At 39.7% G+C, this 16,505-nt stretch overlaps 1 protein-coding gene across 1 annotated transcript in view; it reads right to left on the reverse strand.

The window, feature by feature from the left end:
• Positions 1–1,042: 1,042 nt before the first annotated feature.
• Sulf1 (sulfatase 1) overlaps positions 1,043–16,505 on the reverse strand; it is a 177,586-nt gene continuing 162,123 nt past the window's right edge. The window contains 7 exon segments of the mRNA XM_058573980.1: positions 1,043–2,725; positions 2,728–2,881; positions 2,883–3,038; positions 3,040–3,224; positions 3,227–3,391; positions 10,932–11,055; positions 11,149–11,291. Of these exon segments, the coding sequence (XP_058429963.1) occupies positions 2,577–2,725; positions 2,728–2,881; positions 2,883–3,038; positions 3,040–3,224; positions 3,227–3,391; positions 10,932–11,055; positions 11,149–11,291 (1,076 nt within the window). The 3' untranslated portion in view covers positions 1,043–2,576.

Here is a 16,505-nt window from a genome sequence, read left to right on the forward strand (position 1 = left end):
ACATAAATATGGAATTGTACTGAAACAGGTTCTCTGGGATAACAAAAACTTGGCTTAGTTACTTTTTACAGGAAAGGAACAAGAAGCCAAGCACATATTGCATACTCTCTCTTATATGTGGAAATGAAAACAAACATTGACCTGAAGGTAGAAGACTGATTACGGACATTGGGAAGGGTGCCGGGGCTGGGGAGGGGTGATGGTGGAAGGGTGGGTGGACATGATCAGTGTGTGCTGCATGCACATATGGAAATATTACACCGAATCCCATTAATATGTACAATAGTGTGTTGATTAAAAACAAGAAGGTACTAAGATGCATCTTTAGACAATATTGTTATCGTAAACTCTTCTGATGATACTAAGGTTTCCTCAATCCATCCTAAGTTTGATTGGCAAGTCCTTGAATTCTTTGCTTTTATTTTTTGTCCTTCATTTTTAACCTTCTGATCTCTGGACATTTCACAGATCCTTAGCCTGTCTACCTAAATGCTAAATCTGCTCAAGGGGAATTGGAATAGAAAGTAGACAGGGCTTGTCAGTCAGAAAACGTGAGGTCTTGAAGAGGGGTTAGGTTTCCATAAAGCTTCATGATCCCCAAAGAACACAAACGGCTTTTGTTAGGTGTGTCTTCTTGCTTTTGGAAAACTCCATTTGTGCTGCCCAGGATCAGCTATATAATTCGCAGGGACCAATGGAAAATGTCAATGTGGGGCCCTTTGTTCAAACATTGCTGAATCCTTCAAGATGTAAGGACAGAACATTAAAGCAAGCACAGGCCCTTTGCAACTTCCCAGATTGTGTAACAGGAAACCACCTGGTGCTGCCTCTGCCACCACATCCTTCTTGGTGGCAGTGAGGTAAATCCAAGTCACAATCTTTGATCTGATAATGTTCTAGAATGTGTGGACTTAATGGGGGCAGGCGGGGCTTCACAATTATGGTTAATGTTCCTTCATGTAAGTTGAGATAGGACTCAAGTTAACTTGCAGGGAACAGGTATACCACGAAAACTTGGTTAAGTTCATTTCTCTGAAACAGATAAAGTTCAAACACCTTTTATTTCAAGAATATTGCTTCTAGACTTTCCTGAAGCCAGAATTGTTCTATAAAAGTATCACAGAGTATTATAGAGGATTTAAAAAAACACAGTATACTTCCTAATATCTTGGAATCTTTTTTACAAAGCACATCATTCATGACCATAAATATGTTTATTCTGTCATTCGGCCAATGACACACATCTGATAAACAGCTAGTTAATTTTAACATATATACAGAGTCTATGATTAAGACTTGAAGTTACCAAAGATTCAACTATAACATGTTAAATTTTTTAAAGAGTTTACCTTGAACACTTAAAAGAAACATAATTTACCTAAATGCTTGAATTATCTAAAAATAAAAAGAAAATCACTGTTAAGCTAAACAAACAAACAAAACCTTCTTGGGAAGTTGAATGGGCTCTGATGACTCCGATGAGGTAATCCTTTTGCTGGAATTTAAAAATCTAATACGAAACAAGAATATTTGCAAGAATACAGAGTTCTTCAGAAGCAATTTTGAACTATATCCTTAAACAAAACCAGAACTTGGCGATGGTCTTAAAAAGTTATATAACACAATGTTATAAAGTTAACCTCCCTTATGGTCTGTTTAAATTATGAGACATTGATGATTTTTGTTTATTGGAGAAAATTCGTTACATAAGTTCAAAACTACACATAATTTTTCAAATGCTTAAGCTTATTAACCAGGCCAAGAAAACAAAATGCAGATGGAAATAAAAGGTCTTTAGTCCTTTTTTTTCCTGTCAAGAAAATAACCACAATTTAGCAACCTTATTAAGTATACAGTGGACAGCTTGAGCCAGATGCAGACAGAGCAGGCAATCTTGGTTTTTTATTTATTTATTTGTTTATTTTTACCACCAACATTATTAGCCACGTCTTTCTGCTAATCAATTTTAGCAAGTCGAGGTAAAACACATGCAATATTTTCTGGCAAAAGCATGTTAAACAATATGTGATCCATACTGTGTGTCATCCTGGGGGATCTATTTGACTGTGTCACACTGAGAGCAAACAGGGTGTCTGTGATACATCTGTAAAACAAATTAAATGCACCAAATACACATGGCATTCCAATCTCAAAGTGCAAGATAATTGAATCCACAATGATGGCACTGAAAAATTCCAGTGGCTCAAAATGAATCAAAACTTCCTTATGCTGGCAACACAATGTCGCCAAGGGTGTTGGTTTTAGAAGCTTGGAAAGGCACAGTTTTAGCCATTTTGACTGGGTAACATTTACATATGCATGTCCCTATAATGCTCAAAAGATAATACTGGCTTAGTACCAAAACGAAAACCAAACAGAAAAAAAACCCAACCTTTCTTTCTATTCTTGGCAAATAATGAATTCTGATGAGTCCCTGTGTGCACAACACTTGCACACTAACTCTTCCTGCACAAAGGTACCCAGGGCTGCTTGGAATGTTGGTAGCTATGATTGCCCTTATTAGTTTACTAATAAAAAGTTAAAAAAAATACTGCATTTAGGATAAGGTAATAGTTTCATCTAATCAGGAGAGTGGAAAGCAGGCACTGCCTTCTAGATTGTAAGCTCTCCTTTGTGTCATTCTTCTCCATCCTCTCTGCTCTGCTGGAATGAATAGACTGGTCCATGATGGACATGTTGAAGGTCTGATGAACAGAGGCTCCACAGAATGCACAGGAAGATAAAACTGATCTTCAAAAACTTCTTCTCCTGGACCAGCATCCTGGGGAAGTTCTTTCTGATGCCTGCTGATATGGGCTGCAGCCTGGGGGTAGGGCTGGTGCACCAACTCTGTCACACCATTGCTACTGAAATCACTTTCAGAAAGGAGTGACCTCTTCATGCCCCATCCATTTTTCAGTTTTACCATTTCTCCAGTGTTCAGAATTTAAACAATTCACTTCTGGAATGTCATTATTCCGTTCAAGTTTACTCTCTAGACTTAATGTTGGTTGGTTCAAATGCAGGGTCTGAAGGTTTGGCTGGCAAGGTCAAACGAGGTTCTTCCCTAACTGTGCGACTTGGGCCTTCATCTGACTCTGCAGAGGCCGAATCCACTGGCATAGAGAGCTCAGCAGAGACAATCAGGAACCCATCACCTTGAGCAGTTTTCGTCTGACTTGTTTTATTCTGCTCAGAGTGACTGTTCAGCAGTGCAAATACTCATCTATACCCTTCAAGTCATTAGTCCAGTCAACCAGACTACGTCTATAGTTGAGTCTGTACCTATAGACGTTTTCGTTCACACTGTATAGTTCCTCCGGGCCTTGCCAGCTCATGGCTGCCATGAGACTGGGCAGATTAACCTTCCCATCCGTCCCATAACTGTCCTCTGTGGAGAGAGAGGTAAAGGTGTCTCATTAGTGCAAAATATGTTTCCTACTTAACTGGACAAGCAACTCACCCTGCAAATCAACTCAAAATAGAACACGAAAAGGTATTTTTTCCTAATCAAGGAGTGGCCTTAATTACAAAGGTAATTGTGTGACAACTAAACATTGAAAAAAAAAAAAAAGCCAGGTGTGGTGGTGAACGCCTGCAATCCCAGCAACTAAGGAGGCCCAGGTGCGAGGATCATAAGCTTGAGGGTAGCTTGGGCAACTAGCAAGACCCTGTCTCACAGAATAAAAGGGGCTGCGAGATTTAGTAAAGCATCCCTGGGTTCGATTCTCAGTACAGAAAAAGAGAGGAAAAAAGGGAAAGAATAAAGATCAAACAAATAAAAGCTTTTCCATGTAGACATGGTTGGTGTTGGAATTGGCACCGTCCTACCCATCAGAAGACTTGAGTTTTACTGTCACTCTGTCCCCAGGAGAGCATGTGAGACTGTGTGAGTCTCGGTCAAGTGCCACTCCTCTCTAAGAGGAACTGGAGACTTTGGAGACACAACTGATTCCAGATGTTGGGGGGCAAAAGCACAAGATGAACCTGGAACACGCTGCTGGGCTAGAAAGCAATGCAGTGCTCAAGAATGATGGGGATGAGCCAGCAGCACGCTGAAGCCACTGGAAGGACACCAGTGGCTGAACTTGGAACACTTGGATCCTTAAAAGACATAATGATAGCAAAAGAACATCCATAGAATAAAAGGAAGGTTTATCATTCCATATGGATATAAATAGAGAAGTAAGAAGGGACATCACTTCTTTATCATGGAACACTACCTAAGAAATGGAAGGGACACCCAGCATCTTGGGAGGCTGAGGCAGGAAGGAGGATTGCTAGTTCAGAGCCAGCCTCCATAACCTAGCAAGGACCTGAGCAACTTAGTGAGAGCCTGTCTCATAATAAAATGCAAAATAAGGCTGGGGATGTAGCTCAGTAGTTAAGTGCCTCTGGGTTCAGTCCCTAGTACAAAAAAAAAAAAAAAAAAAGGAGGAACAACTGTAATGGAAGAATCAACAATTGCAGTCATCATGTTAACAAGGAAGAATCAAGACTGTCTGCAAAAGCTAGTAGGTGAATTACTTATTAATTGAAAAGGAAGAATAGCAATTATACAGAGGATTAATCTAACAATCCACACTTTAGCCAAGTTATCAAAGGTTGCATCACCAAACAGATGACATGCAGCTTCTGATGAGATATCCTGAGGGTACAATGTTGGTTTAGATGTATTCCTGCCTCAAATGCAAAACCTAACAGTCCCATGATGAGGGAACATCAGACAAACCTCAAACTGAAGGACACTCTGCAAAACAACTGGCCTGTACTCTTCAAAATGTCATGACCAATGACAAAATGTTGAGAAACTGTTTCAGAAGAAGTGATACTGAAAAGAGGTGACAATTTACCGCAATGTATGGTTCTGGATTGGATTCCAGATCAGACAAAGAAAAGCCAAAAAACTATAATTATGACATTATTGGGACAATTGGAGACATTTAAATATAGAATGTAGATTGGATGATACCTGTCAACACTGAATTATCTGATTTCAATAAATTTACGGCAGTTATGTAAAAAGATGCTCTGAGGAAATATATATTAAAGCATTTTTATAAAAAGAGGTATGATGTCTGCAAATTACTCGAAACTGATTTAGAAAAAGAAAAGTGTATAATATGGGGGAGGGGCAGAGAGAACAAGGGGAAATGATGAAGTAAGTAAGGTAAAATTTCTTGGAACTATTCTTGCAAGCTTTCTGTAAATGTAAAGTTAAATCAAAATAGCATGTTGAAAAATCAAAATAGCATGTTTAAGACCTAAAACGCCCATGTCCCTGTCCTGGGTTCTTCCAGCTCACAAAAGGAAGCCTTTGTCTTGGGCCATTCTGAGGTTCTTTATTCAGAGAGCAAAGGTCTGAGTAGGGTTGTTCTGGAGAGAGCATCTCTAGGCTAAATCTAGATGATTTCAAGTTGTGGTAATTGTCCCCCAACCCTCGAAACAGAAAGGTTGTGAAAACATTAAGAAAGATTCAAGAACACACCTGGTTCTCAAACTGAGTGGTAGTTCTTCCTTAATGACACAAAATATGGTAATGTCCTATGAGCTAGTGTATCTACCCTCTTCAGGACACTGTTTCTTTTGTGGAAATGCTCTGTATTCTACTTTCCTAATAACAGCCGTCACTTCCTGGGGCTTGCTGCGTGACGTGCTGCTCTCAGCATGCTCACCAGCAAGGCTGGGACTTGAACCCAAGGCTGACTGTCTCCAACACCTGTGTTCATACCCACAGTGCAGTATAGCCATGTCACCCACATCCATCATCAGAACCAAATGTTGTTCTACAGAGAGATGAATCAATACAAACCAAAGCAAGGTGGACTGTCTGGTTGTTGAGGTGGAGCTCCGTGTGGTCACCTGGCCTGGAGGACCTGGTGCAAAGGCTCTGGAAGCAGTCTTGCCAGAGCCAGGCTGCCCAAAACTACTCACCATAGTCCCACACTGACCAGTTCAGGACAGGACAACTGGTCAACCTCAGATTTTGGAAAAGGACTACTACTGATTGACCACCCAGGGAGAGAGGAAGAGAGAAGAGGAGAAGAGGCCTTCTAGACCTCATAGTCATACACTGATCAGCTCAGGACAGGACAACTAGTGGGCCTCAGCTTTTTGGAAAAGGACAACTGGTGGTTCATCCTGGAGGGGGGGGGGATGGGGGGATAGAGAGAGAGAGAGAAACTTCCCCTTACAGCTAGTAGGCCCACAGCCATGACTGCCAGGAACTTTTTTAAGACATCAAAGAGCAGAAATGGTGACTTTCAAATGCAAAAGGAAAAAACAAATACCCTATCAACCTGTTGATCCTACTCTATTTTGCAAGACAGAAGTTATTGCTTTCAAATCAAGCTAAAAAATATTTCCTAAGCTGTGGGTGCCATTATTTTTTTCTTACTGGAAAAAGACTGCATAAGAAAAGCATTTAAACTCCCTTTGCCTCTGTAACTTTGTAACTATGAAAACAAGTCAACAAACAAAAACAAAAAGAGGGAACAGCTTTTTGAAGACCCTCTAAATAAACTGGAAGGTTAAATTTTGAAAATCTATAAAAAGAAGATAGTTTTAAAACACTCATAATCCACATTGTACATGATAAATTTTCTACAATACTCTGTTGAGCTTTTCAATTCCAAATTTCAGATCTGATAGTTATCATTTTTCTCAATAATTTAAGATTAAGATACATTTTGATTAGGTTTTTTTTTTTTTTTTTTTTAAGCTAACAAAGTCTTAAGGAACTAAGGCTTTTGAGTGGGCTTAAGTGGTGTGCCATGGATGGAGGCCTCTGTACTGGTAAATGCCACCCAGACATACAGGTTTTTCTGCTGGCTCCACATATACAGTGGCTTGTTTTGCATCTGTTCCAACAAGACACAATGAATAGGCAAGGCCACATGCATGTAGGGTCCAGTGAGTCCCCAGGTTTGATTGACAAGGCAAATGTTCTCTTAGCAACCCCCCCTGTTAAGATGTGTCTGCAATAACCATCTGCTGTAAGATGGTTCACCTTATGGATTATGAAAAGGTAGAGTCTGGAAATTCCAGTTATTTTGAATTGTAGAGTATCTTTAGAGTTGCCCCTTGGTAAGGAGCTTCAAAAGAAAAAGAAAAGTAACAAGTAACATCCTGTCACCCTTGTTCACGTGCTTCCCAAAGCTGAAGTTGCCAAAGCTGTGTCAGAGTGACCGCAGAAGCAATTGATTATTTAGCTCCTTGGGTGGTGGTGGCAGGGATCAGGAAAGGGGAGCATCCTGTCCCAGATGCCTGTCACTTAACTGCACCCCAAGTACAGTTAAACATCCTTCATTTCAGTTGTCCAGGAAGGACTTCATGGAGATAACTGACTCAGCTCTGACTAGGTGTGTGTCCTAAGTTACCTGCTAATAATACTCTTTCACCTCTTTCATGTCAGAAGTGAGAGGATGCTAGACTGAAAATCCCTCAGCTGTAAAACAGAGTGCATCAAAACATAACTGTGAAGTCAATATTTAGTATTAGGTTCTTTTATAAGGTTACACTTCAGAAATGTCTTAATGTGACTGCAGGGAGCAGGGAAAATAGTCCTGGTGTATGAATCTTTTAAATGTACTTGGAGGGGGGAAGTGACTCAGGGTCGACGTGGGGAAGATGGAGTAAAGGAAAGAAGAAAAATGGGAGAGAAAATAGAAGAGATGCATAATGGCTACCAAATATCCTCAGTTTCTTTGGTTTGTTTCCATCTTCTTCAAAACCTTCCTATTGTCATTTAGTTTCTTGTTAGACAAACCAGTTGCTTCTAAAAGGAGGAAGCTGAGACCCTAGCTCAGAAGGATGGAGGGAGAGGTGGCAGGATGAACAGGGTCCCCTGAAATGGCAATATTCTTTTATTTTTCTGAGGAGATATCCATCTGCATGGCACTGATTGAGTCCATGTTTCTTTGGCAGAAATTTTTCTCCTAAGAGGATTCATTAATAAAGATTCTGGCACATCCATGCCTCAGTGTCCTCTCAGAAGAGATGGCAAGGACAGTCCCCATCTTCTTACATGGCATGCCTTTAATAGACCCTCCTGAGGTCTGAATATCAGCAATTGCTGATATTCCTGGTGACCAAGGCACACATTCCATGTGTGGGTTCCCCCCTCCAGAGAACAGTGAGGTAGAAAGGGATAGATGTGGCTGAAGGAGGAGAAGATGTGAAGGCTGGATGCTTATGATGTTTATGTGTCTCGGTGCTATGTCGAGACTTGACTGAGTCTTGACTCTAGATATCCTGCCCTTACCTCTGGCACCTTCTCTGAATTCACCACCATCCTGCAGAACCTTCCACGTTCTCCTAATTACAGCTGCTTTTGTCATTGAATGACCATTAATGAGGAAATTCCTTTGGTTTACTCCAAGTTCAGCTTTAGAATGTCCTTAAATTTCTCATTAGTCCTTTTGTGTTACCGATGTTATATTAATAAAAATCTTTAATGGTTTCCATGAAACCTCCCACCAAACTAATTGGCACTACAGAGAAGAGATCTCCCACCCTCTCCCATGGCTCTGAAAGGCCAGTCTGTGTTTCTCCCCTTTCACATCATTCCATGCTCCAAAGCATCACCTAACAAGCACACAAGCATGGGGGGTGAGTAAATGCTTGGAGATGCAGCTTGCTGGGTCACTGAACTGATTTAAAAGCAAAGCGAAAGATCTATAACCAGGGACCAAATGTGATGAAGAACACAGTTAGAACAAGCATGCACTCCAAGCTATGTTCCAAGACATGGTAAGAAGCAGAAATTAGTTTGAATGGTGAAAACATGCAATTATTGAAAAGAAGTTTCCAAGAATAAAAAAATAAATGTGAATACCTGTGTGGGTCATAGCTTCCTCCATCTTTATTTCCTGATATAGAAAAATACAAGAGTGATTTATGTTAGCTTGAGAACTTATAAAACCATTCACTATGTAGTTTTTCATGCACAACATCTAAACCCTAGAAAGAAACATATTGGGTTAAATACGGAGTGCTAAAATCCAGAGATTTTCTATTAGAGGGGTTCAAAATGAGGACTGAAAGCTACAAATAAAAAGGTTTAAAGTTAAAAAATAAAAAAGTCACAGTTCCCATGAAAAAATAGTACTTATTTCATTTAAAAGCAGTGAAATAAGTACTTCCGGAAGTTCACATAATTCTCAGTAGAAGTTAAATTTGGGCTCTTTTTCAGACAAAACACTTGAAAAATGGACCCATAATGATCTCCCTTAGGAATAGTCTAGAAGGTGGATGACTTGAAGTGGAGCAGCAATAACGGACTCCACCTGGCACGTCATTCATCATTAAGGACTTTATCAGATGTCACCAAGTAGAGCTGTACTGTCATCACCAGTGAGTTAGAGTGTCATGTTCTTTTGGGGAGAGATATCTGGGTGTAATATTTCTAGTGCCTCTAAGGGTTGGCTTAGATTCCAGGCCTTTGTGGGCTGTTTCTTTCTTTCCTTTCTTCTTTTTGTAAGATTTCAGGAAAAGGTCGTGAGATAAGCAGGATATTTGAAAAGATTTGAGCTGAGAGGGGTCAGTGACCAAGGGACCTATTCTGCAAGCCCCACCCTCTCTTGGCTTAGTGACTAATTTTCACTAAGTGTTAACTGAGAAGTGCTGATTGAGAACTGAGATGTGATCTCTCTCACAGGATTTATATTTTCTTATAGGACGCTCACAGCTCAGAAAACTTTAGGATCCCACAGTGGTGGACATTACAGGCAGGAAGGATGGGAGGGGGTCCCCTTTCTCCCTTCAAGTCCTACGGCCCAGAGAGCTGTCCACTTTTATTCTGAGGATGCTGGCTCTGCATGGGACCCACAGACACAGTTTAAAACTCAGCTGCATAAAAAGGGCTCCTGCAAACTGCTCCCAAATGCCTGTGAGTCCAGTTCTTGACTATTTGGGGGTTGTCAGACTCTTCTATATCAATGTCCTTACTAGCTTCACTTCTTTCTCTCTCCTTCTCTGGATAGCTGATCTTTAAATTTTTACATAAATATTGAGAAGCAGTGCGTATTCTCATTAACTGGTAAAAAGCTGGGGCTGATTTTGAAAGAGAACTGCATCTCCATGAGCCAGAGGAGAAGTCCGTTCAACACTTGCAGAGCAGGGACGGAACACTTGGCTGATTCCATACAGACCCTCTTATACTTTCAGATCCCAAGGGAATACACTGCTCAGATATCTCTATTTTCAGATGGGAACTATTGGCAAAAAGGAATCTAATTCATTGTATTACAGACAAGGGTTCAACTGGGGGAGGGACCCAAACTGTGACAAACAGAAATAGGGCGTTATGTGTTTCCATCCAAGTTCCCTTAACAAAAGAGGATCTTCTGATTTTCTTAAGAGAGTATTTTATGACTGCTGACAGCAATAGCAAAGAAATCCTCAGTTTTGTCTTGTCTTCTAATAGATGCTTTATCAGGAATTGGAGTTTACTAATCACATAGACTTGAGGGAGAGATTGGAAGAAAATACTCACCAAATCACCCAAACTTTTTTTGTGTGTGTGCGAGGGGGTGTCCCAGGGATTGAACTCAGGGGCACTCAACCACTGAGCCACATCCCAAGCCCTATTTTTTATTTTATTTAGAGACAGGGTCTCACTGAGATGCTTAGGGCTTCACTGTTGCTGAGGCTGGCTTTGAACTCATGATCCCCCTGCAGCCTCCCAAGCTGCTGGGATTATAGGCATGTGCAACCGTGCCCACCTTCACCAAATCTTTTGATGGCTAGTTTTTTGACTATTCACCCAGAGCTAAACTTAGAGACCAAATTATGTTTGGAATTGCCTAGAAATTTCCCTACATATCCAGAGCTATATGTTTTTATGCATGTAGATATTTCATAGACAGAAAACTTGGTCACACAAAGAGATTTCTAGGCAATACAGAAAAACACAAGATTCTTGTCCTTACCAATTTCCAGGCCCTTCGGTCTTGGGTTGCACTGTTTATACCCTTGACAGCTGCGGAGCTCCATTAGCTGTACATGTAGCTGGTTCAAAATGCCCCGTTCTACTGTGTGCACGGTGTTTGTGAGCTGGGGAGGAAGAGGTAGAAGGACAGATTGAAGTTCATGTCCTGGTTGTTCTCTTTCCAACAATCTTTCTAAAGTGAAAACATATTATCGTACCTGATAAGGATCTGTATTCATATCGAAGTACTCCAGAAAGCCAGTGGCGAACTCACAGAAAAGAAAATTATGTGTCTCATTCACTGTCCGTAAACACCAGTAGGTGTTATTGTTAGAACTGGTACAAGCGCAGAAAGATCCCACTGTTGGATAGGAAAAAAAAACAACACAAAAAAGAATGAAAAACCAGTCACCTCCGTTCTCTACACTGGAAGCATCAAGTGTTCTTTCTTATACTTCCTCCCATTCTATGCAAATTTGCTGTGAAACTCCATGAAAGTGGAAAACAAGATGGTGGGTTTGTAGAGGGTGAAGGTCAAGTGGAGTTTCAGCCTGATTCTCCCCTTAGTTCTGTTAGAAGTCTCCAAACTGGGGTGAAGGCAGATTGGGAAAAAATTATCAGAACATCTCCTGATGGTTGTTTTTTACCTTTTTTGAAAAAGGAAAGAAATGGAACTGGTGCTATTGCCTGTTCTCTAGGTTACGTGGCCAGTGGGAAAAATGGTCAATGGAAAGACAGGGTTCTGCAATGTGCAAGGTTTTGGAGAAGGCTTGAACCCAGGTTGGTGGATTCTGGGATGATGTCATTTGAAATCATTGTAGACTCATTTTAATATGTGATTGGCTTTGATCCGAACATCTTTTGTACCATGCAGAAATTGCCTGGTACAAAGTATTGAAAAGAGATTATCAAATTTAAAAACAAATCATCCACTCTTATTTCCAAAAAGGCAAAGAGTACAACTTTGCTGACCTTCCTGTCAATGGTAATTGAGTTTCAGGAACATAGTGCCTAGCAAATATTTTCAAAACAATTAGAATAGACATACTTATTAGGATAGGCAAATATTCCTTGTACATTATACGTTTTACATGTATTAGCTCACTGAATTCGCAAATTAACCTTTGGGGACAGTTTATTATTATCATCCTCATTTTGCCCATGAGAAAACCAAGGCACAGAGAAGTTAAGTAATTTGTCCAGGTTGAATAGTTGACAATTGGCAATGTGGGGGTCTGACTACAGGCTTATTCTTAACTGCTAGACTCTATTGTCCTTTGTAGTATAAGATGCACTAAATCTGTCCATTTAAGTGAAAAGGGATATTTTAAACAATAAGTGAAAACTGATTGTTCTAAAAAAAAAAATCAATAGATTTTATTTTTTGGTGTAGCAGGTTCACAGAAAATTTGAGAGGAATGTCAGAGTGTTCTCATATATCCCCATGGATGTACAACCTCCCCCAGTACTGACATCCCACAACAGGCTCATTTGTTAGAAATGATGAACCTACTTTGACATATCAGCACTATTGTGATTGTACATTCTACGGGTTTGGACCATATATAATGGCAATCATCTGCCATTATATTTTCATACACAGTAGTGTCATTGACCTAAAAATCCTGTGTTCTATGCTCTCCTCACTCAATCCTGTCATGTTTTTACATCTTAGAAATGGATGATTGAGAATGATTTCATTGTTATATGATTTTTTTTCATTGAAAGCAGGTGCTATGTTATTCATAATTTGTATTATTTTTAGTTAAGCATTTAGCTTACATCTAAATAAGTTAAACACCATGGAACCAGAACTTTCTAATCTGTGTATAAATCATCCAAATCAATATTTTAAATAGGGTTTGAGCTTGTTTTATAAAATATACTAATATAATACCTTCTGATTGCTTTGAAAGAATAATTGATGAACCTCAGGAGTGATGAGAATTTATAAGTGAAATTTCAATAAAAACGACTGTTTAAGGGTTGAGGTTATAGCTCAAAATTAATAGAATGTTTGCCTCGCACGCATAATGCCCTGGGTTCAATCCCCAACATCACACACACACACACACACACATACAAATAAAATGAAATGAAATAAAATAAAAAGACTGTTTAGTTAACAGTAGTACTTTAAAAAACAAATACCCCAATTGACTCAGCATGCTAAGCATACACATCTATTGAGTCAGCATATCTTTTCAAGTTATTTTTCAAATTAAGGCAGTCACTAAGACCACATTTCCAAAATGATCTTTTGGCTCACTGCATTGTAAAGAATGACATCGAGATTGAAAAAAGAACAAAAGCGTACTTAATAAGTGTAAGCCACATATTTTGGGACCCTTAAAAGATCAAATGAAAACAATTTTTAAAGATTCTTTACTTTTGTCTCTTTTAAAATTTTTATTTTGTGAATTCTCATAGTGTACAGGACAAGTTAGTATGGTAAAATTATAGACTGTGTGTTCATTTTAAAAACTGATAGTGGTGCATAGTCAAAAATGTTTAGAGACCATGATCCCCTCTCTCTCTCTCTCTCTCTCTCTATATATATATATATATATATATATATATATATATATTTTTTTTTTTTTGCTGTTACTGTTGAGTACCTAATACAATGCAAAGGATTCAAGTTGGCACTGCTAATAGAAGGAATAGGGGAATAAGAACATTAAAATATGAAATAGGAGATAAAATATATCAAAGCATATAACATATGTTACTCTTCAAATTTTAAATTTCACTATGTACATCACATATATACCATTTACGTAACACATACACATAGATACACATATGTGTTTTCATATGTGTACACAGGATTCTAATATAAAATATATTTTTTTAAACTGTGGTTTGTTGTGGAAAAAAAATTCTAGCTGTTCCAGAAGATCAATACTAAGAATGTTTTCCACTGGAAAAAACACAAGTTTGGTTTAAATGAGGCCTATTCTCCACTTTGTTCCTGAAAGCCAAGTGACAGGAGACTATCTTACTCCCTTTTACGTTCCTCACATCACTAGCGGTGACACCCAGCGGCAGGCACTCAAAGCTTAGTTAAATTGACATGGACTGAGTTGATCTTGGATGAGGTCTGCTTGTATGCTTATTTATTTACCTAACATTGGTTCTGCATTTCCTCTATGTCAGGGGAGACATTGTTGCATAGACACGGTATCTTATCTGAGAAACTGGAAGTCCAATGGGAAGACAAATGTTATGTGAAAACAAAATCTAAAAACGACAATGATAATGTATAATTGCAAATATGATAAGTCCAATGAGACACAGTAAAGCTCACTCCAGAGTGTGCAGCTGTTTTTCAGCATCCCTATGGGATTGATTCCAGAATCCTCCAAGGATACCAAAATCTTCAGATGCTCAAATCCCTTACAGAAAATGTCTGAGTATTTGCATACACACAGTGCACATCCTGCTGTATACTTTAAATCACTAGATTTCTTGGAATACTTAATACAACTGTGTACATAGTTGTCATACTCTATTGTTCATAAAATAATGAAAAAAATAAAATAAACAGGTCTGTACACGTTTATACAGATAGCATTTTTTTCTGAATATATTCCAAGTGTGGTTAGTTGAATCTGTGGGTGCAGAACCCATGGATAAGGGGGGCTAGGTGTGTGATAGGGGATTAACCTGGTCTGAGGCACAGGGACGATGTCTATGAGAAGAGACTTTGCAATTAAGGTCTCAAAGGATGAGTCGATGTTTGACAGGCATAGAACTTTGGGTGGGCATCAGGACAAGAGTGTTCTAGGAAGAGAGAATATGTGCAGAGGCTCTGTGGTGGGAGAGGGCTCTGGATGCCTGAGGAAGAGAGAAGTAGGCCAGGGTGGGAGGGAGAAAATGGTTTCAGAGTAGGACTAAACTGGAGCATGCAAGGCTTCATGGGATATGTTAAGGATTTTGCTTTTTAGTCTAAGAAAAAAGAGGATGTTATTAGGAGATCATTCTGACTCTGTGCGGAATGGATTGGTGAGAGCAAGAGGAGTCTGGGAGATCAAATAGGAGGCCTGGCAGGGGTGCAGGTGAGAAAATAGAGGTTTGGGCAGGATGCCTCAGCTCAGGCAAGAAAGCACAGAGAGGTACAAGGACCTGCTCCCGCAGGAGCCAACTCAAGCTTCCTGTTTTGAATGTCCCCTCTTTTGAGGGGCTTTCCAACCTGGAATGCACCAAATTTGTCACTTCCTCAGAACCCCTGCTCCTGTGTTCCCTCTGTGGGATGTGGCTCCCTTCCATTTGGGTGACTTTTCTCCACTCTTTAGGTTTCAGCTCCAGTGTCACCCCACTGCTGCAGCTTGGATCTGGGATGTTTCCCAAAGGCTCAAGGATTAAAAGATCCTTCTCCAGATGGGTGTTATTGGGAGGTGGTGAAACTTTACGAGTGGGGACAGCTGGGAGGTCTTTTGTCATTGGGGACATTGAAACCCTTGCAGAGGATTGGGACCCTGGCCCTTTCCTTTTTCTCTTTGCTTCCTGGCTGCAGTAAGGCAAGCAGCTTCTTCCACGATGTGCTCCCACTATGACGACTTGTCTTTCCATAGGCCTGAAACCACAGAGGCCAGCTAAGGACTGAAACCTCCCAAAGTGTGATTCAAAATAAACCTTTCCTTTTTAAAAGTTGATTATTTCAGGAATTTTGTTACAGCAATGAAAAGCTGACTAACATACCCATCATCCCCACCCTGAGTCCCCTTAAGATTTTTGATCAGTTCCCCATATCACATGATTACAACTTGTAATTAGTTTACTTATTTCATTTACTTTCTTTGCTCACCCTCTCCCCCATTAGAATGTATTAAGAAGGTACAGAACAAGGTGTCCTGTTCGTTATTGTATTGTTGATATGTAGCTCAGAGCCGGGCAGAGAACAGACCCTCAGCAATCTGAATACCCCTCAGAGAGTCCCCAGCTCCATTTTAGGAATTCTATCTAAGATAAATGCAATAACTTTCAGAGTCATCTGGTCTTGATGTGAATGTGAATGTAAATGCAAACATGTAAATGTAAATCGAGAAACATCAAAACAAAATGATAAAACAAAAATCCTGCTGCCTAGGACTTCAACCTTCTCAAGGATGGTCTGTGGATTCCTTGGGATTTCCAAATCCCAGTTTGAGAAACAGGCCCCACTGGTCTCCAGAGATCATCTCAATTGGAAGATGGGAGCTTTTATCTACTCCATGGGCTGGCAAGTCTTCAATTGGGAGAACATACCACAAAATTCTTAAGGTATCATTTCTACATGTCCTAGGTAAATATTGTACATAGATCATTAAAGAAAATAAAAACTTTAATTTAAAAAGTGCATGATAATTCTGTATCCTAAGGAATCAATGCAAAGCCAAATAATTTTATGGAGTCTTTACTATTCTACAAGAAGGATGCTGACACTGAAGTAGGATGAGATGAAGTGGGTATTGGCTCAGAGTTTAAGGCACCCTCACCTTTCTTTTATTTTCCTATATTCCACTTGCAGTATGCATGTGAAATAAAGTAGAAACAAAATTTTGGGGGGTGAAATTGTCCCTGCATTCATTGT

The sequence above is a fragment of the Marmota monax genome, unplaced genomic scaffold (assembly GCF_021218885.2).
Source record: "Marmota monax isolate L192 unplaced genomic scaffold, Marmota_monax_Labrador192_F-V1.1 WCK01_AAM20220418_F8-fsc00044, whole genome shotgun sequence".
NCBI classification, from domain to species: Eukaryota; Metazoa; Chordata; class Mammalia; order Rodentia; family Sciuridae; genus Marmota; species Marmota monax.